We start from the raw sequence: 25,576 nt of genomic DNA, 5'->3' as shown, positions 1-25,576 counted from the left end.
TAGGTACGACGATATTAGATGTATTGATGCAACGCGAGTAATTCTAAAAGGATGGTCGTCAGACTATATTCACGCGAACTGGATTGTAATGGCTGACGGAAGGAGGTTCATCTGTTCACAAGTAAGGTTGACTTTTTGTGTATGTGAACTCTAACGTGTGTAATAAAGAAGAAATAAAAAATTAAAAAGTAGAAGACTATGCATGTTTTATGTAACCGAGTCAAAAATCGACAGGTATGGTGGGTTGGCTTTCTGGCTATTATGCATGAAACTTTCACTGCTCTAGCATTTCTGTGCGGCTTAAATTCTCGACTCATACGTTTCACCGTTATTGATCGACACCGTAAACATGTTGCGGGATTAAAACGGAACATACGCATATAGGCACCGATGGAGTCGACAATAGGTGATTTCTGGCATATGATAATCCAGGAGAATTGTCGAACCATTATCATGCTCTGCAACTTTGTTGAAGGTAAGCAAAAATTGGATTTTTTACACTAATTTCTCAAATTTTGGCGAAAAATTGAAAATTTTTGTGTTGCATATGAGGGTGAAGATCCATTCGCTTGGGGCGGTAACTGGAGATTTATAGGCTCAGAACGATGCGAACGATCTTTCTAGTGGAACTAGATGTGAGGATCACTATAAGATCCAGCACTGTGTCATTACGTGATACTGTGCTAGTTTTTGTAGTAGTTCGGCGCATAAAGTCTGCACCGAACCGAATTGTCCAACCGAGCGGACGCGTCACGTTTGCGGGCGTTTTATTACGGCGTTTAGCGCTGACTATACTTTTCAGATGATAAAGAAAAATGTGCAAAGTACTTTCCTCAGTCAAAGGAAAGCTCGGTAACATTTGGTTCAACGAAGGTTACGTTGGTTGAACAGAGTGTTTCCGAACACGGTTACACAACCTCGAACTGGAAAGTTCAGAACAGGTTCGTTGGGATTCTGTCTGCGAATTTTTGAACAACATCTACCATTAACAAACTTGTGTGCTTCTTCAGGGATCGTCAATTCACGTTAAGGCATTTACACTGTACCACATGGCCAGATCATTCAGCACCGCAGAGCACGTTAGAAGTCATTGCTCTTCACAAAGAAATTTCTAAATCTCCACGCGAGAATCCTATTATTATTCACTGTTCCGCTGGAATTGGAAGAACCTGTACTTTAATGGGTAAACTCTTGATGTAACTCCTTAAGAGCAAGAGTGGCTTAATTATAAAGTTATGGATTAGTTAGAGAAAGGTTTCCATGTCAATCGATGGGCATAGGGATTCGCCAGCGGCTGTGCTGTGAACGATGCCTTTAATTGCGATCTTCAGATAGCTGAATACAGAATAGCAAGAAAGTCTCTGTGTTTGTAACTTCCTGCTTCACCATCCTTCGCCAGTGTACCCATGGGGAGTGGCAAACTCGACCTATTTCGATTGTTGTCAGCCGCGGCGCGTGGTCGATATACGTGTACAAGTTGCGGGCGCGTTTTACCTGCGCTGGTGCGACTACGTGGGTAGTCTACTGCCGCTTTTGCAGCTGCGACGTCAACGAAAAGATGATAAGAATTACTACTGGGTATTTTAGATGTGTTCTGTGTTTTCTCTCTCCAGTTTTTTTTTTCCAAACGTCAATTTTCACGGAGTTTCAACGTTAGGTATCGAGTTGTTACTGGAACGAATTCACCATCGTCGGGATGCTTCTGGAGTTGCAGTCATGAGATGGCTTCGTGATCGTCGTTTAGGTGCTATACAGAAGAGCATACAATTTGTATTCATGCATTATGCGATTATACAATTATTATGTCAGGTAATTAAACTATGCACTCTAAAGCGTCATGAGCAGAGAGTTCTGAAGACTTCTGTATGAATAATTTCTAGGAAGGAGTAATGAAGGCTGACAATCCGAAGGTGATCGCTTTCCAGGAGAAATATGAAAAACTTTTGGCTAAACATACACAGACACGGAAAAAAGCCGAAAAAATGTTAGACGTACTGCAAACACAACTTGATGATGATGAACTACTGAAACAAAGCGATCAAAAAGGGAGCACTCTGGAAAAGGAGGATGACGACAAGAAAATTGCTGAAGATAAACAAGGATGTGTAAACCTTCAATTGGAGCCTGATCTCTATGGTGACACAAATACAGGGGATAAGAAAGAAGTTCACAGTTCAGAATATCTCGAATTACTCTGAGAAATTTTAATAGAAAACATCACGGAAGCATTCTTAGTTTTGACCTAATTCCTAATTATAAAACAATTTTATGCATTCTGCGCCAAATATGGATGTGAATAAAGGTGTTTTGTTTTGGAAAACAATCTCATACCTTTAACTACTTTAGTAAACAGAAAACCCTTGTCAGACCCATAGATAAGTCGTTTTCACATCAAAATAGGTTATACATTTTAACATGCTCAATGCTTTAAGGGTAATCGCATAATACTGTTAATTTGGAGAAATCTAATCAATCGCTGTTTATGTTCAAAAGCCTTCATCAGTCATCTAAGTTCCGGTAAGTAGTTCATTGGAAAGCAGTGGTCACTTCTGTTAAAGCTATTTCTTTGGCGTTTGTCCTGCTCACGTGTGTGTCAGTCACGAAGTTCGAAAAGGCGGGTGCAATGGGTCCACCGGCGTCGGATTGCTGCCCCGGCGCCAGTTAGCTATAAAATGGAGTGCGACTGTGAAATCTTTCGTTTTTAGTTTTAATTTTCGTTGATCAGTGAAGGCGAGCCAAGCAAACATTATCTCTGTTTCTGAGTTACTTTTCTCTTGCAGGTTTCGAGTTGGATACGAATCGTTTATCATAAATGAGTGGACCTTATTATGTACCAGTCAGCGTCCGGCTTTAGCCAGACGCTCTGGCATTTCGCTCAAAGCGTCTGGCTAAAGCCGGACGATGACTGGTATATAATAACGGGCTTATTCTGTTACGTGTGTGTGTCAGTCACGAAATTCGAAAAGAGGATGCGACGGGTCCACCGGCGTCGGATTGGTGCACTGGCGCCAGATACCTATAGAGGGGGTTGCGACGGGTCCACCGGTGTCGGATTGGTGCGCCGGCGCCAGACATCTATAATATGGGATGTGACGGGTCCACTGGCGTCGCATTGGTGCGCAATAACTTCGTATGGATGTCGCGGAAGGTAAATTAGACATTGCAATCGTTTCATATCCATGGCCATTGCACGTGTTGTATTACACCACACCTCTATTGATCCTCCACATATCTATTTCTTTGCATGTTCGTCTCAACTTGGTAGCATACCTTCTTCAAAAGGTGGAAACATCGACACAAACGGCTGCTTAAATAGTACCCAACAGTTTACATGATCTGATGTGGAACTTATCTTTACCAGTACTGATGATGTTGTTTGCGTCATTTTATTTTAAAACATCATTCTGTGATAGCTGTTGGGGGAAATTAGGAGTAGCACCCATACTTCGAGTATTGCCTTCAAATTGTATCTATATTATTTTGGTATCGAAAGAATGTTTGAAGCTGAATGTTTGAAGTTTTAATTTTAAATTTAAAATTTTTTTTATCTAGAATACCAGTCTGAACATCCTAGTGATATAGATAATGTTCCACGTCAGATCACATAAACATCTTGCTACTGTTTAAGCAGCCGTTTGCATGCGCGTTTCCACTTTCTGAGAATGGCATGCTACCAACTTGAGGCGAACGAAGAAGGAAATAGATACGCGGAGGAGTAATAGAGGTGAAAAGCAAAGCGCCGAGTGGCCACGCCGAACCGATGCAACCTCCCATTTACCTTTAGCGACATGCACGCGAAGCTATTCGCGTGTTATTAACTCGACGCCGCGGAACCCCTCGCAACCCATTCTACAGCTATCTGGCGCCGGCGCCCCAATCCGACGCCGGTGGACCTGTCTCACCCCCTTCTATAGCTATCTGGCGCCGGCGCACCATTTCGATGCCGCGGGACCCGTCACACCCCATTTTGTAGCCGTCTTGCGCCGGCGCAGAAATCCGACGCCGGATGAACCGTCGCATCCCCTTTTATTCGAATTTCTTGACACACACACAAACACACACACCGCTCATTATATATGATGATGGTATGCATGATAAAAGGATAAAGGATGAAATCACGCATATAAATCCACTTGGAATGCGTTTAGGTGTTGGAATGGTGTTGGCCTATACAATAACATACGGGGCCAGCCGATGATCAATTCAGTGTTTTTTTATCCACCCAGACAACTCTGGCACGAATTTATGGACCCCGTTGGGACGAGAAGGGCACTAGCGCGGTTTCAGACCATAGACCGTGCGGCTGCAGCGGACCTCTAACCGACTGCACCATACCCACCGAATGATAAACTGAAATAGAGCAAGTATTAGTAAGTAATGAATATAAAATAACCAGTTTGAGCGGCGAGCAAAGCGAGAACAACAAGAAGTCTAAACTCCGGGTGTCTTCCTAATTCCTCTGGTTCTCGCTTCGCTCGCCTCCACTGATCAATAGAAAATTATTCCCCGGCACTGCTGTTCCAATAATTGCACTGATTCCAGTTTTTGCGCCATCGCCAACTGTGCAGTTCGCAGCTCTTTCTGGCGCCGGCGCACCACGAGCCGTCGAATCGGTCTCTCTGCTCTTTGTAATTTCGTCCCACATAATCGTACATACACACGCGACAGACTGAGACCCTTACTATATGGCATGATATTGCCTCCTTTTATGGCGCTGTAACATCAAAAATTTTCTCCCCTTCTTTCCGAACACTTAACATAGAATACTGTGATAGTGCAAAATAATGTAAAAGTCATCATTATACTGTTAAAAATAAGGATTCTACGTCACATCACGTGAACAGCCAGCTCATACTTAGGCGGATTTCTGCGAGTGTTTATATAATTAAAATCTTACAAAATCATCTGTGAGTGTAACGTAAAGAATTGTGGACTTACGGAGAAGTTTCTCGGTGATTCGCCACGTAAGCAAAAAGTCTCACTTCAATTTCCTACGCTATGATGTCGCAGGACCCATCTTATTCCTCCTTTCCTCCATTCTACCCTTTGGTACTGGCGCATTTACGCCGTCGGATACGTTCCACTGCTTAGTGGCGCCATTGGATACGTGGCACTCAATTTTACTGCCTTCTGGTGCAGGCGCGCCAATCTACTGCGCCGAAGGCAGAAAGATGGAGGGGAACCCATCCCAGCGCACACTGCTTTCCGACACTGCCACATCTATCTAGCGCTGAAGAATCCCACCCACAGTACTAGTACTTTCCAGCTTGGCAGCACAATCTAAAGTTCCGAGAGTTGTTTCACCCTAACTTTCTGCTTTCTGGCGCCGATGCACCACTTCAACCTTTTGAAACTCTTTTTGTTGCCCTCATTCTGCGTCATGAGACCCTACAACATCGACCTCACTTTCGTGGCAAAAGCATGCTCGGGATCTCAAATTAAACACCAGAACTAAAAAATAAAGTATTTTTAGTTTACGTGGTTCTTTTGCACAACAAGATGAAAAAGTGGAACATTGGGAACTTTGCAATTCTTGACAACAAAAAAAAGAAGGACACACATAGATGGAAGTAGCAGATATAATGCACGCAGAAAAAATCACTAGCGAAATAAAAGAACTGTTCAAAGAAATACTGGAAAAGATGAGAACACCCAAGAAGAAAGAAGGCAAGGATCTAATCTAATGCTCTCTAATCTAATGATAAACAAACTCCCACATTTAATTCTTTCTCTTGTTGGTGTTTAAGTTAAACTCTTGAGCATCATACCATCATGTTTTCTCCGCAACGAAATTCAGACATAATGCGTTACATAAGTAAAACTTACAAAAAAGTTCATCATAAAAGATGTCAACTAGAGAGCAATCATAAATCAGAATTTCTTAGTTTTTTGAGTTTTGTAAGAAAAAGGGATTCCACCTTCAAGAAGCATAATGAGAAGTACTTCATAACAGTGCACGAGAAGTTTGTGAATTGTGAGTGCTCTTAAAAAAAACTCTCAACTTATCTGTATAATTTAAAGGTTAATCACTTCTACTGCTTTCACTCTATTTTGTAACTAAAGGACTAATCACTTTTATAGCTTTGCAAAATTGGAGTTGAAATTGCTTATTAGGGTTCATATGCTCTCCTTAACATCTTACTAGAAGTATTCTCTCCTATCACCTGTTTTATATACGTTCACATAGCTCTTAACAGGAGTAGAAGGCTCATCTGTCAGGCGGGTAGCACTGATACGGTTCCCTTTTTTTCATTTTTTTTCAAGTTTTTCATCCTTATGGAGTATTTTCGTGACACAGAGACAAACACACATATGCACACATGGACTAAGCGCGTTATTATATACCATGGTAATATAAGAGGACGGGTGTAGCGCTACCCGGAAGAGGTTTCGGTTTGATTGTAGGATCGAAGGTTCGAAATCGCCCTAGTACCAACCAAGCCTTCCATCACTTCGACGTCGATAGATTGGTACTAGTTTTTTCTAGGAAGATACGAACGCTCATTTGCACCAGTTGGCCCCTAAGACCATTGCACAGATCAAAGACATGTTCGTAAACCTCAAACGACTCTGAATTGAAGTTGAACGCGTAGGAGACTGAACAACGCTGTGAACTTTAACCTTTTCGCTTGTATATGGCTTAGTAAAAATAACAAAAAAGTGCGGCGAAAGAAACGTATGAAATTCACAGAAAATTTTACAACAATCCATTTTGTATCACATTTATGGCGGAAAGAAGTAACAACTCAAAGTTATAGAATGATTACCTGGATAGATTTAGAGAACTAGCACGAATTCAAGTGATCTTATGACGACTGGGTTAATAGCTACATGCTCGAAACAAATGCAACTAACAATAGGATTTGCAAAAGATATAAGGTATTGTCGTTTTGAATGAATAGGACGGAGTTGGTTTTTCATGGCAAATCTGATGAAAAAATGTGCAAAACTGCATTCTTTGCTGTTGTTAGAGCGTTGACATGACTTACCAGCTTATCTATCAGTGTTTAGGTAGTCGATCATAGTCGCAGTTCTGGAGCTGCATAGTTCATTTTAACGAAGCCCAGAGGGAGCGTGGGCGTGCACCAATACCTCGTAAAAATGCCAGAAGAACCGGTGAGTTTTTGTTCCATTGTATCTGTAGAATGCTCCTCGTATATATACAATGCGCAATTGGGTATTATAATTGGCAATGGCTACTAGTCAAGGGAATCAGTCGTTACGCTGTAATTTGCTTTTTTTTTAGAGCGAAAACGATCGCCCATCCAGAAGTTCACAAGAATCGTGAGTTAACGCTTGAACTGGTGTGATCATGATCTTAGCTATCAATGAACAATGACGATGAAGGATTCTGTATGCATCAACTCTGGAAAACTTCACTCGCAGATTCCGAACAAATTCTGCCTGACCTCCTTGGAAATCGTACACCTTCAAGATGAACCTCTGATAAAAGCTGCTTATATCTCGCGTAATTCTGCCCTTGCCGTATTTTTCGGTTTTACTCTGACCAGTCTGAACGTCCTGCTAAAGCCATTTTATGGTGATCGCTTCGCTCCTCTTCGCCGCGGCGGATCATTCCGATCCCCTGCACCCCATTTTATAGTTTTGTGACGTAGGGGTAATCCCACGCCGAGAGACCCGATGCACCCCCTTTTGGAATTTCGTGACTGACACACACACATACACTTGACAGAATAAGCCCGTTATTATATGGAATGGTTAGAGCATTATGCAATGCGTTCTGATCGAAGCCTTGCGGCTTTGCTTTTTAGTGAGTCGTTTTCTAAAAAAGTTTACTAAGAAAATGGGAAATCATGGGTATAAGATGAGGAATCAAAGTGTGAGTATCCAGTACAAAGTCAGCTGAAGCAGGTTGAGTTGAGTGTTTTTCAACGCTGGATGGCGCAACGTGATGTGTAGCCGTGTTTATTGCGACTGTAAGAGATCAATCCCTGATAAAAGCGGGATTTCTGCAATTAGTGTACGAGAGATTAAAAGGGCGCATTTCTCATCCGACAGTGACGAATTTATTATCATCGCTCGAAAAGGCAACCTCAATGCTGTTACTGAGCGAAAAAAAGACAACTACAGGCGCAATTAGGGATAAAATTAATACAAAGTAGGAGGAATCACTTTAAGACCTTCCTGAAGCGGCAAACGCCGTCAGCTCCTGAACTCGAGCTTCAAAGTTCAAGTTCAAAGACCGATGTATGCGGTTAACGAGGAACCACCGACCGAATCGCAGGTTCCGGTTTGTATCCAAAAGATGAGAAGTGGAAAATCTGGTGGAGACGACGGGATTAGAGCAGGAATGCTGAAGTATCTTCCTCTGTCTGGGATTCGTGAGATGACAAAGATCATCCGTTCAATATGGATGGACAAAAGGATGCCTGATTCAAGGAGACACGCTGTCATAATTCCCCTTCACAAAAAGTTTTCGGTCACGTACCCCAGGAATTATTGACGAATCTCCTTGCTGCGCGTTATGTACAAGGTTTTGGAGCTGAATATCCTGGACCGATTCATTAAACATAGCGAAGAAACAACGCGCGACGAGCAAGCTGGCTTTCGTCTTGGCCAGTCTACAATTGACCACGTGTTCATCGTTGGGAGAGTGATCGAAATCTGGCAGCGGTATTTGAAGCCAATGTTATTAGCGTTTCTGGACTTCGAAGCAGCTTTCGACTCCCCTCATCGAGGCCGTCCTCTGAATGCGCTGCGCGCCGATGAAGTACCAGAAAAATTCGTTCGCCTGCTTGATGACATGAATCAACGGACAACTGTTCCAGTTTGAACACCAGTCGGATGTACAACACCGTTTGAGGTGGTAACTGGTATGAGACAACGGGCAGTGGCAGGATGATTCCTGTTCAATTTCGCTATCGACGACATTATACGAAGAACAGTGGATCAGTGTCCTGACGATATCATCCTAGCACGATCAGGACATCCCTGGTCCGATCTCGAGTACGCTGATGATGCTATAACATTCACGGAAAGCAGTATAAAACTTCAACATGTTTTCAAACTTATCGACTACGTCTACAACCTGATGAATGCAAGCAGATGTAGATCTCTTCGAAATTTAGAACGGGAATCTGGGTGGACGGACAACCGATAGAACTCGTCGATGAGTTCTGTTACCTGGGCTGTACGCACAAGAACACGGCAGATACGAGATAGATATTCACCAAAGATGCGCTAAGGCCATTTCTGCATTTAACTCCCTGAAATGTCTGTGATCGACCAACGAAGTCAAGCTGCGAGTCTACCTTTACGTAATTAGCCTCATCATGATATGCGGATCGGAGACTTGGGCACCTGCACCTCTTACCGTGCACCTGCTACCGTACAGTCAAGCCTGTTCATCACCAACTGCGGTGATGGACAGGCTTGACTGCACAGTAAGAAAGCTGCTTAAATGGCTGACTTTCTACACTTTTGGATAGGGTAGGCCAGATCTATTAGGGGAAATTTATCAATATGTTGCAACGTCATCGAAAATGGCTGCAGGAAATCGTCTTTGCTTTTTTGGTCTTATGTTAAGGAGACCAGCAGGTCACCTTAACATAAGACCAAACCAAAGCAAACGAGCCCAACGAGTTCTGAGGAGTTCGTCGGGTTCACTGGTAGAGGCTACCTCGGCGGAAAACGGATCTTCTGGACTGAGGTGGTGGAGGACCTGGGAACACTCGGTCTGGATCTGCAATCCGTAAGGTTTCGCAGTGTATGGAATAGCGACGAATGGATTGATTCTGTGCAAACACGCAAAGATCGAGGAGGTTGGGAGGAGCTATATTCAGAGATGACACACCTCGGCGAAGATGCTGGGCATCGCGTCAGACGATGGCGATGACGAGCCCGCCGATTAAGTCAAGTAAGTGAGTCAAGTCCTGCGGCACTTTATATTGATATCCATTGTAGCACTGCTTATTAATATTTGCGTATAATATAAATATATTATACGCAAATATATATAAATATATAATAATATATATAATATATAATATTTATTAATGTTTGCTGCATTATACTATCGAAAAAAATGAAGTCACTGCGTATCGACCCACTTGGGATGCGCCAACGCGTTTTACTGCAACTCGTGATCGTTGAGGTTTTGGAACATAAGTTGGCCTGTACATTAATGACTTGCGGGGGCTAGCCGATGTCTCAAGTCGGTGGTTTTATCCTCTCAGACAATTCTCTTCTCGTCAGAGGTCCTTTTTTATCCTTGCATCCTCGTCTATTTTTAACTACTTACCTCCAACATTCCGATTCTTTTCTAAGCAATCCCCACACTCTGGAGATAATCATGCAGAATCTGCTGGTTACTTTTTAATAGAGCAGTTGGTATGCGTTGAAACGCATATCAATTAATCAATAGCTAAAAATATCCTGGTTTCTTGAATTGCAGAAAAACACGTGGCATTCGTGTTAGAAAAGTCAGGACATTCGGGAACTTGATCCGTCGTATACAATCAAGGAGAAAAAACTCTTCACAAAGTGTTTCGAAAGAGGAAGTGTCTGCACACGCCAAATCAGCGCCACCCAATTTGAGTGAGAACGCACGACCTGAAGTACAAAATCGGGTACACATTTGAACAATTTGATGATTGTGCGAGATTTCTTGTTGATCAGGTTATTAAAGAAGAATTCTCTGGACATTCATTACGTAAAGTAGCCCTTAGAACTGGAATGATAGTCAGAACAAAAAGATCTGAGGTCTCTTGCGATTGAGTAGGCAGCTACACTCGCAGCGGCGCGGTGGACCAAGCGATTGCGGTCGATGAGGGACCCTTGCTCGCCTCATTTAGGTGCAGAAATGAGAGGAGCTAACTAGACTCCCACCTTGACATCTGCTAGCTTCGAGTGCGGGTGCTCAAGCAAATGTGCCTCGCTTCACATTGACTGTTGTTGTTCGTTTTTTGACCCGGCTATAGTCTTCTTTCCTTTTCGACCGGTAGATGTCTACAGGATACACTAGGGAGGGAACGGTCAAAGGGTACCCGTATGGTTGCCGCCTCGTATCCAGGAGGCTGATGAGCGTCGATAATTACAACGCTCCTGACAGCGTCAGAATCGCTACAGAAGCCTGATCCCTTCTCTTGTGCTACGTCTTGCTGTTCTCCTTTCACCGCGTGTACCGCTCTCACTATACATTTTTTTCACCGCGCCAATCGCACCTCTTACGTTGCGTTTTTTAAACCAACAAAAAAGAAAGAGCTTGGAGATAAAAGTAGTTTAAAACCATAGATTAAGTAGAGTTGTTCAAGAAGATCAGAAAAGTGAAATAACGTTTACAAATGTGAGTAAAAGTGTTTATCATATTCGCTATTATTTATTCTGATTTGCGAGATGGAAGCCACCCATTTCTCTGGAAATACAAAGAATGCTCTGAAAAAATATTCCACTGTTCGATATCATGCTGTATTTCTTTACTTTTTCGCTTTCTAGGCATTTCTTGTCGCAAATCTAGCTAAGTAAAATTGGTATCGTAAGCCTCGGTAGCCGCGATTTATGCCTTGCAGACATTCATAGTATCTGAAAGCATATCTCGCAAATACAAAGGTCTCTGTTTGTTTGCCACTACACACAAGCCGTCATGTTGATTTCATGCAGAGATAGGTTGAAATGAAGCGATAAAAAAGTAAAATGTAGAAAGAGTTTAAAGAATGTATACAAAGTAATAAGGAGATAAAGTCGCTGTGCATGCAGTTGTTATATTTGGAAACTGAACATTGAACTAGACATAGTGTCGAACACGTACCTTTGCGCTGCATGTTTATAGAACGGATAGGGCGTAAAAAGTGCGAAATTATGGGATGCATGAAAATATGTGCACGTTAGTAAGTTTTGCGGCATGTTTTTGTTATAATCCTTATATGTGTAGAGTTTGTCAAATGAAGTCAATGTAGATCACGCATATCAGTATTATCACTCAGCATATCACCATATTGTATGCTTTTGATTACATATCTTTTACAGCAATTACTGTACTTTACTTTATTGAATGGAAGGATTTACTTTCTTTCCTTAATTACAGACAATATGCGCTCAGGTTATCGTATTCGTAAATCAGAACTTGTTGCGTCAACTCTCTTTTCACTCCCCTCCCTTCCAATTCACAGTTTCCGCTGCCCATCGCGCGCGGCGTTGCTTCAAAAGTGCTAGGGAGGTCTAAGTGATATGAGACGGCCGAGGATGCCACCTATGTGGTGGGGCGGCATCCGTAATTACGGGGAGGCAGGTCAACAGCGATCACTCGATTTTCGCGGGTACCTCTTGCCCCGTTTTAGACACTCTGTTCGTTCACTGAGAAATGTTTTGACAAACTCTCTACATCAAAAACTATGAAGACAGCGTAGAAGTGCCTAGAAATTCATCCATAGTGATCAAACGACTCCTGGGTGTGTCTAATTACTATATTAGTAGGGGGCTACACGAAACCGATATTATGCTGAATTTTTACATTCGTGGTTAGTGCACCTTTACCAGTCGAAAAAAAGAAAGAGAACGGAACTTTGGAGGTGACGATGTAATTCCACTTATTGGATGCTATTTTAGGCTAAGACAGAGTCGGACGGGAAGGATAAGAAAATGGCTAATTCTGATGAGATCAAAGCATCGAATGTGAAGAAAATGACTCGCCAGGTTCACGATATTCTGAATATAGCAGTGTCAAAACGACCTAAGGTTCAGCGCGGTTGCGTATGCAACTGCACTCGAAGTAGCACTGTGGAGTCAGCGGTTAGGATCGGGGTGGAACTACCGCTAGCTTCACTCGGACTGCAACGATAGTGCCAGTGAGGGTCATTACCCTTTGAATCTCTAGCGCTACGATTTGAGCGCAGCACAACTGCACGGAGCTTGAGGTCGTTTTGATCCGATTATCCAGTATGTTACCGCAAAAAGTTAAAGTTTTACAGCTCAGATGGGGGAGCATTTAAGGTAATAACTCTGATAAGCTATAAATTAGCGTTCTTCGTGAATCACTATTAACAACATTCTTCAGTAACTTCCTATTGTGTTTTTTTAGCAGAAGTTGACATTATCTGTGGAAAAACTTATTCAAACTAGCAGTGGCGACGAAAATCAAGGTAGAGTAAAGTGTTTTTAATTGTTTATATCATTTTGAAAAATGGCTTCAACATTGTACTTACTACAAAGTTCACTTCGATTATGATGCAAGGTGGTCAGCGTGCAGGTGACTTCTGCAGGCTCCACGAACAACAAGTTCGATAGGGTCGTAGCTGTGTGTAAGCGAATGAGGGCCAAAACAGGACATTTTCAAAATGAAACCAACTCGCTTGGTCAAATAACTGAACGAACGATCTGTAAAGATCTGGGATGTAATGTCAAGGGGCGCCTTTTTATACACACATTTCCACTAGACCAACTGTGCTTTCACTAATGTATAGCCGGGTCAAAACGACCTGTGCAACTACGTGAAGGGCTGCACCCAAGTTGGTGCGGCTGCGATGAAGCTGAGACTCTCGGTTGCTACAATTGGGCTGCAGAGATAAATGAGGATCCCGCTTCCAGTGCATTTTCTTACGGAAGTGCACCAGACTTCAAACGTTTTGTCTTGAGCATACAACGTGTGGAGTTCAACAGCATGGTAACTTCTCTTTAACGTAATCATGACTGTGAGATGTGAATAATTATTAAAAATTTTTCAGGTGATTATACAACTAATATCACTACAGCAGATGACACCATATATGATAAATTAAAAGATCCTCGCATATGCTGGAGCAGCATGATACTCGAACAGGTTAATTTCATTCTAGAATTGACACTGTATGTGTTAGAGCTATAGATTTCACGCTCAAGATGCTCACCTATACCCTACTTTAGGGAGCATTGTATGTCATGAAATTGTTCAGAAAGGTTCGCCGATTTAAACCACCAAATGTCAATGCTGTTGCTTTCAAAGCAAATCACGACAAGAATAGGTGAGACACAAATTCTTAAGACATATGTTACTTGACCTACTTGAATTAATTAGCGGGCTGATATTATCGCAAGCGCAATTCCCCGCACCTTCGCCGAGGTGTGTCGTCTCTGAACATAGCTCTGCTCATCTTCGATCTTCAGCAAGATGTTGCACACAATCAATCCATTCGTCGTTATTCCATATTCTGGGAAACCGTACGTCTCGTCTGGACTGCAGATCAGCAAGCACCCCACATCAGCTTCCCCGTGAAGATTTTCATTGTGGCATTGAGACCAAAATTAGCAAGTCAGCCATCTAAGCAGCTTTCTTTCCGTGTAATCAAGCTGTCGATAACCGTAGTTGGTGCTGCCCAAGTCTCCGATCCGTATATCATGATGGGACTAGTTGCGGATAGGTAGATTCACAGCTTGATTTCGTTGATCGATCACAGGCACTTCAATGAGTTAAACGCAGGAATGGCCTTAGCGCATCTTTGCTGAATATCTTTCTCGTAGCTGCCGTTGTTCTTCTGCGTACAGCCCACGTAACAGAACTCATAGAAGAGTTCCATCGGTTGTCCGTCCGCCTAGATTCCCGTTCGAGATTTCGAAAAGATCCACTGCTTGCATTTATCGCAGCCAGCTTCGATGCAAAGTTGAAGTGTCGTACTGTTTTCCGCGAATATAACAACGTCTTCGTCTACTCGAGGTCGGTTAAGGGGTAGCTTAAGCGAGCCCGAGCTCTTCCCACCCCATTTTATAGCTTTCTGGCGCCGGTGGACCCGTCCCACACCTTTTTACCATTCTACAACTCCGGCGCACCAACTCGACGCAGGTGGACCGTTGTACCCCATTTCATAGCTTTCTGGCGTCGGCGCACGAATGGACACAGGGACATATCTCACCGTATTTGACCGCGTTGGGGTCCCGAAATACCAATCCGACCTAGTGGTACCCGTCTCCCTCTCTTGGAATTTCGCGAGTGAGACAAACAGACGCTTATTATATATCATGATATATATATATATATATATATATATAATAATGATATACAATAACGGGCTTATTCTGTCACGTGTGTCTGTGTGTGTTTGTGTGTGTGTCAGTCACAAGGAAAAAAGGGGGGTGCAACGGGTCCACCGGCGTCGAGTTGGTGCCTCGACGCTAGAAAGCCATGAAATAGGGTGCGACGGGTCCACCGGCGTCGAGTTGGTACCTCGACGCTAGAAAGCCATGAAATAGGGTGCGACGGGTCCACCGGCGTCGAGTTGGTACCTCGACGCTAGAAAGCCATGAAATAGGGTGCGACGGGTCCACCGGCGTCGAGTTGGTGCCTCGACGCTAGAAAGCTATAAAATAGGGTGCGACGGGTCCACCGGCGCCAGAAACCTATAGAAGGGGTGCGACGGGTCCAACGGCGTCAGATTGGTGCGCCGGCGCCAGATACCTATGGAAGCGGGTGCGACATGTCCACCGGCGCCGGATTGGTGCGCTGGCGCCAGATACATACAGAAAGGGGTGCGACGGGTCCACCGGCGTAAGATTGGTGCGCCGGCGCCAGATATCCATAATATGGGGTGCGACGGATCCACCGGCATCGGTAGACCCGGTCATTTGTGGGCAATAACTCAGAGTGCATGACGTAAAAGCTAAATAGTTGCAGCCGTTTCATAGCCGTGACCACTGGGCGCTTTGCTCTTCACCTTCATGACTCCTCCGTGTGCATATTTCCTTCTTTGTTCGCCTCAAGTTTGTAGCATGCCGTTCTCAGAAAGTGGAAACACTCATGCAAACGGCTGCTGAAGTAGTAGCAAACAGTTTACAAGTTCTGACGTGGAAAGTTATCATTATCAGTAGGATGATGTCTTTCACGTCATTTTATGTTAAAACATCATTCTATGATAACTATTGGGGAAAATCAGGAAGAATACTCATACTTCGAGTAATGCTTTCAAATTGTATCTGTATCTATTATTTTGCTATCTACATTAATGTGGCATCGAAGGAGTGTTTGTAGCTGGTGGCCCAATATTCTCCAAATGTAGAATTGACGCGTTTAGAAGGAAAGCTCCGTAATCTTTCGCCTCAATTTATAATATAAAGAAGAGAAGGAAAGCGTTGTTTAAAAAAATCTAATTTTACAGAAATTTTACAGAAAATTTTAGATTTGTGTTGTTCTAACAACGTTTTCTTCCTGTTATCTTTTTTTAGTTATAAATAAAGACAAAAGGTTTCATAATTTTCTTTCTAAACGCGCCAGTTCCACACCTAGAGAATATTCAAACTTCAGCTTCAAACAATCCTCCAGTACAAATATAATGTAGCGCAATTTGAAAGTATTACTCGAAGTATTACTAGTGAAGGTTGATGGTCGGCAGCTATACCATTTGCGCTTTGCTGACGACATCGTACTGATAACAGCTAGCATCAGCTAAGCGGAAAGAATGCTGACCAAATTCGACATTATGCGAAGAACAGTGAATCATTTTCCTGACGATATCATCCTAGCACGATCAGGTCATCCCTTGATCGATCTCTAGTAAGCTCGAGATTTCACCCTTGTGTTGAAGATGGCTGCAGCCTGCAGACTACTTCTACACCCTGATAAATGCAAGCAGATGTGGATCTCTTCGAAATCTAGAACGGGAATCTGCGTGAATGGACAACCGATAGAACTCGTAGATGAGTTCTGTTACCTAGGCTGTACGCACAAGAACAACGGCAGCTACTAGAAAGATATTCACCAAAGATGCGCTGAGGCCATTTCTGCATTTAACTCCTTGAAATGTCTTTGATCGACCAACGAAGTCAAGCTGCGAGTCTACCTATACGCAATTAGCCTCATCATGAAATGCGGATCGGAGACTTGGGCAGCACCAACTACGGTGATGGACAGGCTTGACTGCACGGTAAGAGAGCTGCTTAAATGGCTGGTTTGCTAATCTTGGATAGGGTATGCCACAGTGAAGATCTTTTAGTGGAAATTGATGTGTTATACCGGCGGATGATATATGGAAGATATCAGCATGTTGCAACGTCATTGAAAACGGCTGCAGGAAGTTGTCTTTGCTTTTTTTGGTCATAGGTTTTGGTTGTTAAAGAGACCAGCAGGTCGCCTTGTACAGCGAGTTCTGAAGAGTTCGTCGGGTTCGAGCTGGTAGAGGCCACCTCGGCAGAAAACAGATCTTCTGGACTGAGATGGTGAAGGAGGACCTGAGAACACTCGGTTTGAATCTGCAATCCGTAAGGTTTCGCAGAATATGGAATAGCGACGAATGGATTGATTCTGTGCAAGCACGCGAAAGATAGGGGAGGTTGGGCAAAGCTATATTCAGAGACACATCTCGGCGAAGATGCGGGGAATCGCGTCAGGCAATGACATCAGCCATCCGATTAAGTCAAGTAAGTCAGGATCATGCTATGTTATAACGGGCTTATTTTGTCACGTGAGAGTGCATTTGAGTGTGTGTGTATATATATGTGTATGTGTATGTGAAGGTCTGTGAGGAACGAAATTCGAGAACGCGGTGAGACATGTTCAATGCGGGCGTTAGATTGGTGTGCTAGAGCTGCAAAGAGGAAGATTAGGGTGGGACGTTTCCTACGCCTTTGACTTATGTGCCGGTGGCAGAAAGTTATAAAAAGTATTGGGACGGTAGCCATGACGTCAAATTGGGGTACCGACGCCAGAAAGCTCAAAAATGGGGAATTTCAACGCCACTGGACTCGTCTCAAAAATATTGAGACGAGTCCAGTGGCGTTGAAATTCTGCGCTCGTGCTGTGAAGCGGTAAAATGAGGCCCAATGGCGGGAAATGGTGTGCGGTCGCGCAGTATTATCGCACGTTGACTTGCATGCCGCAAAAGTAAATGAGACGCTGCAAACGTTTCATAGCCATGGTCACTGCTTGTGTTGCTTTACACCTCCATGACTCCTCCGTGTATCCGCTATTTCCTTGCACCTTTGCCTCAAGTTGGTAATATGCCTTCAGAAAACGCATGCAGACGGCTGCCTTAATAGTAACCAACATAGCCAACAAGGGAACGTCAAAGATTAATGATGTCTTCTCGTCTTCTCACGTCTACTCAAGCAAAACCAATAAATAGAGTCGAGGAGCGTGTACAAAGAGGAGACATACCTAGTAGGAACTGTATTGGTTCCCACGTCATTTTTCGCCACGGTTGGGGAGAAGGGAGCGGAACCACCCAAAATCCCGAGATCTTCAACCTCATCTCCATCTTTTCCGGCAGATTCCGTCACCTCATGATTCGTGGTGCATTCAAACCTCTTTCTAATTTTCTATAATGGATTTCCAGAACCCAGATCCCTAACAGTATGTAGTTCCTTTGAAATGTGGTAATTCCACTTCTAGATATACCGATATAATATGTAATGATAACACTCGTGTCGTACTTCGGAATCATTCATGCGATTACATTCACGCAAATTGGATTACAAGCCCCAAGGGGACTAGATTTATATGTACACAGGTAAAAATATATATGTAGGTTTGAAAGCTTTGCACTAAGAATATTTGTTGCTGATTCATACATGGTAAAAGTTTTATTTGAGGGTCCAATGAAGAACACATTGTCAGATTTTTGGCATATGATCTTGCAAGAGGACTGTCGTACTATAGTAATGTTGTGTTCTTTAGAAGAAGGTACGTATGTACAAAAGAATTCTTAAATTTATGCGTTAATAAATGATGCAGAAGCTGTCATACAGAATTAGGTGAAAACAGTACAGTTGCTTAAGCAGTTTTGATTGAGGTAAGACCCTTAGCTATTTCTGGAGCTCGATTGTGGTAAGCATCGCAGCCATACATGTGACAATCGGAGCCTCTTCACCTTTGGACGGTTGGCTGAGGGATCTTCATCACTTGAGCCAGACTCCCTTCACCTGATGAAGATCCGGCTCCTCATTATCACTTGCGGTCCCAGCCCAAGTCGCAGTTGTTTGCTCCATCGCTCAGCTTTCGAGCGTACGCAGCTGCACTACGCTTCTGGTCGTACTGACCCAAATTAAGGAATTTTTGAGTGTGCAGCTGTTTGCCTAGTAGGAGTGGATGGTGTCTAATCGAACAAATCGCTACTCTTCCGAGCAAAACTATGAAACAAGAGAAAAATAGCCGAAACAGACGGGGAAATAAATTTATTACTAAACGATTGATATGCAAGGAAATTGGAAAGATGGAAACCAAGAAAATATCCTCAGTACTTGGAACAGTATCTGAAAAGCTGAAAATAGTACAAGAAAAAGGAACAAATGACCTATGGAAATAGATTGAAAAGAAATCATTCATTATTTTAGTGAGAAATAGAATAATTAACAGAATGTGTAAAATGTCATTTATTGATTTTTTCTCAATAAATATATAATCTTCCTTATTTGTACAGTGATAAATAATTTTCCCTAATCAGTGGAGCTAGCGAAGGGCTCATCTCGATCACAACTTCAAACTTCGCTTTGAACGTGGTTGCCTACGCAATTGCACTACGCCTCAAGTTGTTTTGATCTAACTGGATTTTGACCATTTTTTGCTAATTGCAACGTGTTGTCCCTGATGGTAGCGCTTTGCTTGATCAAGGCCTCCTCTCTATTATGATGGTCTTCATCGCAAATAGATCGCCACTCTGAATATTTTGTTCAGATAACAAAAGCAAATGTACTAAGTATTATCCGGATAGCGCTTCCTCACCGTTTACTATCGACAAAACCACTGTAACATTGGTGGATCAAAATATGTCGGAAAAGTCGGGCTTGATGTCATCTCTCTGGAAAGTCAAACACAGGTTAGCAAACTAGACGTTAAGTCGTAGTAGAAACACTTATTCCTAGATTCTTACGATAATGTCATACGGTACGTCAACCCTCCAGAAGTTTCTACTAAGATTAATACATGATGACGATGATGATGATGATCATTCGTGATCATGCTAAATAATAACGGGCTTTGTGTGTGTGTGTGTGTTTGTTTGTCTGTTTGATGCGCCGGAGCCAGATAGCCATAAAATAGGTTGCGACGGGTCCCACGGCGCCGGATTGGTGCGCTAGCGCCAGATAGCTATAAAGTGGGATGCAACGGGTCCTCTGGCGTCGAATTGGTGCGCAGTAACTTCGTGTGCATGTCGCTGAAGGTAAATGGGACGTTGCAGCCGTTTTATAGGCGTGGCCACTGGGCGCACTGCTTTTCACCTCTATGACTCCTCCGCGTATCTATTTCCTTCTTCGTTTGGTCCCTCCCTCAAGTTGGTAGCATGCCGTTCTCAGAAAGTGGAAACGCGCATGCAAACGGCTGCTTAAACAGTAGCAAGATGTTTATGTGATCTGACGTGGAACATTATCTTTATCGGTAGGATGATGTATTTCACGTCATTCTATGCCAAAGCATCATTCTTTAATAACTGTTAAGAAGAAACAGGAGGAAAACTCATATTTCGAGTAATGCTTTTAAATTTTGTCCTTAATATTAGTAAGAAGTGTTTGAAGCTAAAGTTTAAATGTTCTCCAAATGTAGAACTAACTCGTTTAGAAGGAAGACTATGAAATCTTTTGTCTTCAGTTGTAATAAAAAAAATAAAGATTGTTGGAGATACACAAGTGTAATTTCACAGAAAACGACACTAATATTAATTTTCGTTCAGAGTGGTCTATATTATATTGGTATCGAAGGATTGTTTGAAGCTGATGTTTGAATATTCTCCAAATGTAGAACTGACGCATTTAGAAAGAAAACTCTGTAATCTTTATTCATAATAAAGAAAAGAAAGGAAGCTTTGTCAGAGAAATACATATCTAATTTCGCAGAAAATGCCACTACTATGAATTTTCATTGATCAGTGAAGGGCAGCGAAGCGAACACCACAGAAAGTCTGATGTCCGGCTTTAACCTAGTAGTATAAATATGACGGGCGGGTGTGGCGCAGTCGGTTAGAGGTCCGTTGTAGCCACACGGTCGAGGGATCGAAACCGCCCTAGTGCAAACCAAGCCTTTCATCCCTCCGGGGTCGATAAATTGGTACCAAACTAGTCTGGGAGGATAAATACACTGACTTGATCATCAGCTGGCTCCCGCAAGTCATTGTATAGGCCAACACGCGTTCCAAAACCTCATCGATTACGAATTCCAGTGAAACGCGTTGGGGCATCCCAAGTGGATTGATACGCCAGTGACTTTATCTTTTTTATAAATATGACAACAAACAAAAGTTGGTGCGGACCTTTTCAGTTAGACTACCGGATTTTCGGTTACAAAAATGCTGATCATGCACAGCTACTCGGAGAAATAAGGCAGAAAGTCATTCAGTACAAACTGAAATGTTAAGGGTACCTGCCTGGGGAGGAAATACTAGGTTGGCAACTAAGTTGCTTCCGTTTTTTCAAATTTCAATATTCAGTATGTATGTAGTATGTCATTAAACATTTGTGACATAATGTTTTATGCCATTCGAAAAAGAATGTTTTTTTTTCTTCCCCTCAAACTAATTTATATTAATTTCCAGATAATTAAAATGGAATGTCAAGTTGAAAAAAATGAGCATTTTCGACACCTTCTTCTTTTTGCTTTCAATCAAGCTTCTAATGCCACAAAAGCTACTCGCCACTAATGATTCGATAAAGAAATCGTTGATTGTGTCCATGCGCGGTGACAAGCAAGCAAACCAGCGGAGATTGTGATTTTTGTTGTCGACACTTAAAGCATGCGGAACCCATGCTCCATACTTTTGAACCTTTCCCAACGAGTGAAGATGTTCTCTATAGCAGTGTGAGAGCATTCCTTTTTTTTCTCAATTCCCTTGTCGTTTGATGCAAATTTTCGTATTAAAGTTGGTTTAATCGTTCTTCATCCAACTCAACTGGACAGCCAGAACGTGGTGCATCTTTGAGGTTGGATATTTCATTCTTGAACTTGGCATACTAATCACGAGCGGTTCTCTCAGTTATGGCACAATCCCCACACAGCACAGACGTCGCGAGCAGCTTTTGTGGCGTTAGAAGCTTGATTAAAAGCAAAAAGAAGGAGGTGTCAAAAATTCTCACTTTTCTCAATTTGACATTCCATTTTAACTATCTGAAAATTAATATAAATTAGCTTGAGCAAAAGGCAAAACATAGATTCCGATAGAACAAAACATCCCTTTAATGTCAAAAAACATTATGTCACAAATATTTAATGACATGCGGAATATTAAGATTAAAAAAAACGGCAGGAACTTAGTTGCCAAGCTAACAAATTAAGAAACTGATGAAAAAAGCCTTTAATGAATTTATGTAAACTTATTCATACAGTATTAGACGGAAAACGCTTAGAAAACTGCTCAAAGAAACGAGAAAAAAAGCTCTCAGGAGCTTGCTTGTGGAGACAGGTCTGCACCCACCCTCAGCGAAGATGAAACCTATCACCTCGGCACAACTTTTACATTGATTAGATGCTATGCAAGGAAATTGCAGAAATTACAAGGGAAAAACTAGAACATTCGCGTCATCCAATAACTAGCATTTCTCGTCGCGGAAGCGACTCTCGTCCGTAACTCTACCTTTGCAGAGAACGTGAATTCGAACTACGTCACCTGCAGTACACGAATTGGGTAGATCATTTAGCTCCAAAAGACACACACGGAGTGATAGAACTTCATCGAGAGCTCAGTAAGAGTCCAGAAGGTCGTCCAATCGTCGTTCACTGTTCGGCTGGTGTCGGTCGAACATGCACACTTGTAGGTAGGATAATTAGCGCTTATAATTGTTTTCAAGGAAAAGAGAAAAGAGAGTATTTGTTTAGGAATTGAGCTTTTACTTGAACAAGCAAATAAGCTAAATTCCACTTCTGGCGTAACGCTAGTTAAAAAGATGCGGGAATCAAGAATGGGAGCTGTGCAAAAGTCCATACAATTTCTTTTCATGCACTATGTGGTACTGGATGTATTTTGTCAGGTGTGTACATATTAATATATTCCGGAGTATTTTTATCTCATTCAAATTCATCCTCGTAATGAGGTTCTGTGCCACGGTTATAGTATTGGTCAATGAATGTTTGATCAGTCAATATGTGAAATGCGATTTAGTCACACGAAAATCGAAAACTTCTACTTTTGTCCCTAAGCTTGATATCTAATAGTTTACACCTCCACTGAACTTGTTCTAGCCTAGGAATGATTTATTGTTTCAAGTACCTTAATAATTACGCCTTGTAGGATGGTTATTAGGAGGAACAATTATTCGTTTAGCAGTCTGAGATCCTTTCTAGGATGGCCTGATCCGCAGTGATGACCGCCGACTGCTTTCATTCCGTGAAGTTTACGGTCAATTGCTTGATACTGCTAACAAATTACGGTTAGAGAGCAAAAATAACAAGGTGCACCACAACAAGAAACCCAGCAAGAAGAGCAGTGAGAAAATAGTCGAAAAAAAGGAAGCTGGTCTCGCAAAGGCAGAGCCAAAGGATAAAGTATTAGTGAAACAAGTCAGTTGAAGACTTCCTACTCATGAAAAGCTATTTCTATTGCGTACACCTATTCCAACAGATCTAATACTTTGAAACTCATCCAGTATTAACATTCATATATATTGATCACGTTAACTGATAAATAAACGTTTAATAACAGCTCATGCAACAAAACGGCAACTTTTTCAACGTTTTTCTCTCTTATCCCACAACCTATACAGAGTTCACGTATACAAGTCTGATTTCTACCTGCTTGTGGTGGCCCTGCTTTAGCTAAACGCAATCAGGCGGTCAAGTGTACGCATTTGGAGCGTACGAGCTGTATAATCTGCACTGTTATATGCCAAAAGATTCCCAGAGATTGCAAAAGGTGCTGTCGTCCAGCACTGTGCCGGAGCCCATACCCTGAAAGGTCGAATACCGAAAGGAAACATGGAATCTTTGGCGACAAAAATCCGTCTCGTTACAGTGAACTGCCGGTCGCTGTCAAGTGAACTCCAACAAGCCGCTCTATCCAGACTTCTTCGATATCTGTATGCACCGTTTGCTGCATTGCAGGAAACACGCATTAGGGATCGCCCTCTCATCGTTAGCAGGCGGTAATTGTCGGAAATGATGCAAATGCAAGGATGGGACCTGAGCAACAATTCGAAGAGCTTGGAAAATGGTTCTATCCCCATTGAACATAGACAGACAGACAGACATGGGACAAAGGAAATCGTCTGATAGACATTTGGGAGCAGACGAATCTGATCATTGCATCCACGTTTAAAAGGAATCATCGACGCTGTCAGCTTACGTGGGAAGGGACAATCCCATTAACGCCAGGAGAGCAGCAAAGCGGAAGATGCCAACTCTTAAGCTTCAGCTCGATAACGTTCTGACGAGGAACATACCGTTGTCAGATATCCGAAAATCAAGAGCTGTCTGGGATGCATTCGATTTCGACCACTGCCCTGTTCTTCTCAGCTTTATACGATACTGTTCCAGAAAAGGTATTGGGGAGCTCAACATCAACCGAAGCTCGACTTGGCAAGTCTGAAGAACGAGAAATGCAGGAAGAAGTACCGCCAACGAGTGTCGATCAATATTGGATTGCGGACCATAAAGAGAGTGGACGACCCTGACTCTTTCACTAAATGCATTCGGGACGCTGCAAAGAAAACGCTACCGGTCCTAGTACCGAGGAAGAAGTTTACCTTTGCATCTGCAGGGACCATATCATTGGACAATTATGTATGTGTTACCCGAACTACTAGTGACTTCAGCTAGGAGAAGCGTCTGAGAAGGAGGTTGCGTCGTCAGCTGAAACGTGATCGTAAGAAGGATTGGGCGTCAAAAGCGAAGGAGTTTGAGAAGGCGTGAAAAGATGAGAAGCCAATAAAAACCTCCACTTTGCTAAGGCGGTACAGCGGCAAGATGAAGAGGTGTTCGCCTATTGGAATTAGCGCAGAAATGCTGAAATGCTCTTCTCCCTGGGATTCGTGAGATGACGAAGATCATCCGTTCAATTTGAATTGACGAAAGGATTCCTGACTCGTGGAGACACGCTACTATATAATAATTCCTCTTCACAAGAAGCTTTCCGTTGCGGAACCCAGTAATTACCTAGGAAAATCATTGCTGCTTGTCATTGCCATTGAAAATCATTGCTGTACAAGGTTTCGTCGGATCATCCTGGATCGACTAATCGGACATCGCGAAAAAACCACCCGAGCAAGCCGGCCTTCACCCTGGTCGATCGACGATTGATTAGGTGTTTATTGTGAAGAGAGTGATTGAAGTGTGGCAGCGGTTCTCGGCGCCTCTACAGTTGGCATTTTTGGACTTCGAAGCCGCTTTCGACTCTGCTCACTAAGGCCGTCTTCTCAATGCGCTTCGCGCCGATGGAGTTCCAGGAAAATGCGTATGCCTAACAAGCGACAACGGGAATCAGGGTGGACGGACAACCTATCGAACTCGTGGATGAGTTCTGTTATTTGAGTTGTATGCTGAAAGCGATGGCAGCTACGAGAGAGATATTCAGCAAAGATGCGCTAAAGTTAACTCGGCATTCAACTCATTGAGCAAGTGCTTGTGATTGACTCCCATCGCCAACGAAGTCAAGCTGCGAGTCTAGCTATCCGCAATTCGCCCTATCATGATGTCGGATACTCGGGCAGCGCCGGCGACAATGGTGGAAAGCTTAATTGTATG

The 25,576-nt window shown here is 42.8% G+C and overlaps 2 protein-coding genes across 4 annotated transcripts in view; both read left to right on the top strand.

Annotated features, from left to right (window-relative positions):
* Positions 1–2,198, top strand: part of RB195_002131 (uncharacterized protein) — a gene marked incomplete at both ends in the record, with an annotated part of 10,928 nt that extends 8,730 nt beyond the window's left edge. For both annotated transcript variants that reach the window (XM_064199232.1, XM_064199231.1), the window contains 6 exons: positions 4–121; positions 385–475; positions 803–941; positions 1,011–1,183; positions 1,658–1,809; positions 1,881–2,198. In XM_064199232.1, coding sequence (XP_064055112.1) covers positions 4–121; positions 385–475; positions 803–941; positions 1,011–1,183; positions 1,658–1,809; positions 1,881–2,198 — 991 coding nt within the window. The remainder of the gene's footprint in view (positions 1–3; positions 122–384; positions 476–802; positions 942–1,010; positions 1,184–1,657; positions 1,810–1,880) is intronic.
* Positions 2,199–7,101: 4,903 nt separating this feature from the next.
* Positions 7,102–24,745, top strand: RB195_002130 (uncharacterized protein; the record flags this gene model as incomplete). Of its 2 annotated transcripts, XM_064199230.1 has the most annotated exons (15): positions 7,102–7,116; positions 7,247–7,284; positions 10,415–10,589; positions 12,565–12,651; positions 13,037–13,097; positions 13,680–13,774; positions 13,858–13,955; positions 18,308–18,425; positions 18,508–18,598; positions 19,589–19,730; positions 22,484–22,656; positions 22,718–22,869; positions 23,183–23,398; positions 24,371–24,553; positions 24,653–24,745. In XM_064199230.1, the coding sequence occupies 15 exons, from the start codon at positions 7,102–7,104 to the stop codon at positions 24,743–24,745; spliced, it is 1,737 nt and encodes a 578-aa protein (XP_064055111.1). The 2 variants fall into 2 exon arrangements, with proteins under 2 accessions (XP_064055111.1, XP_013298110.2); XM_013442656.2 differs by lacking the exons at positions 24,371–24,553; positions 24,653–24,745 and having other exon boundaries at positions 23,183–23,407.
* Positions 24,746–25,576: the final 831 nt, after the last annotated feature.

The sequence above is a fragment of the Necator americanus genome, chromosome IV (genome assembly GCF_031761385.1).
Source record: "Necator americanus strain Aroian chromosome IV, whole genome shotgun sequence".
NCBI lineage: Eukaryota > Metazoa > Nematoda > Chromadorea > Rhabditida > Ancylostomatidae > Necator > Necator americanus.
This window is presented reverse-complemented; position numbering and strand designations above follow the sequence as displayed.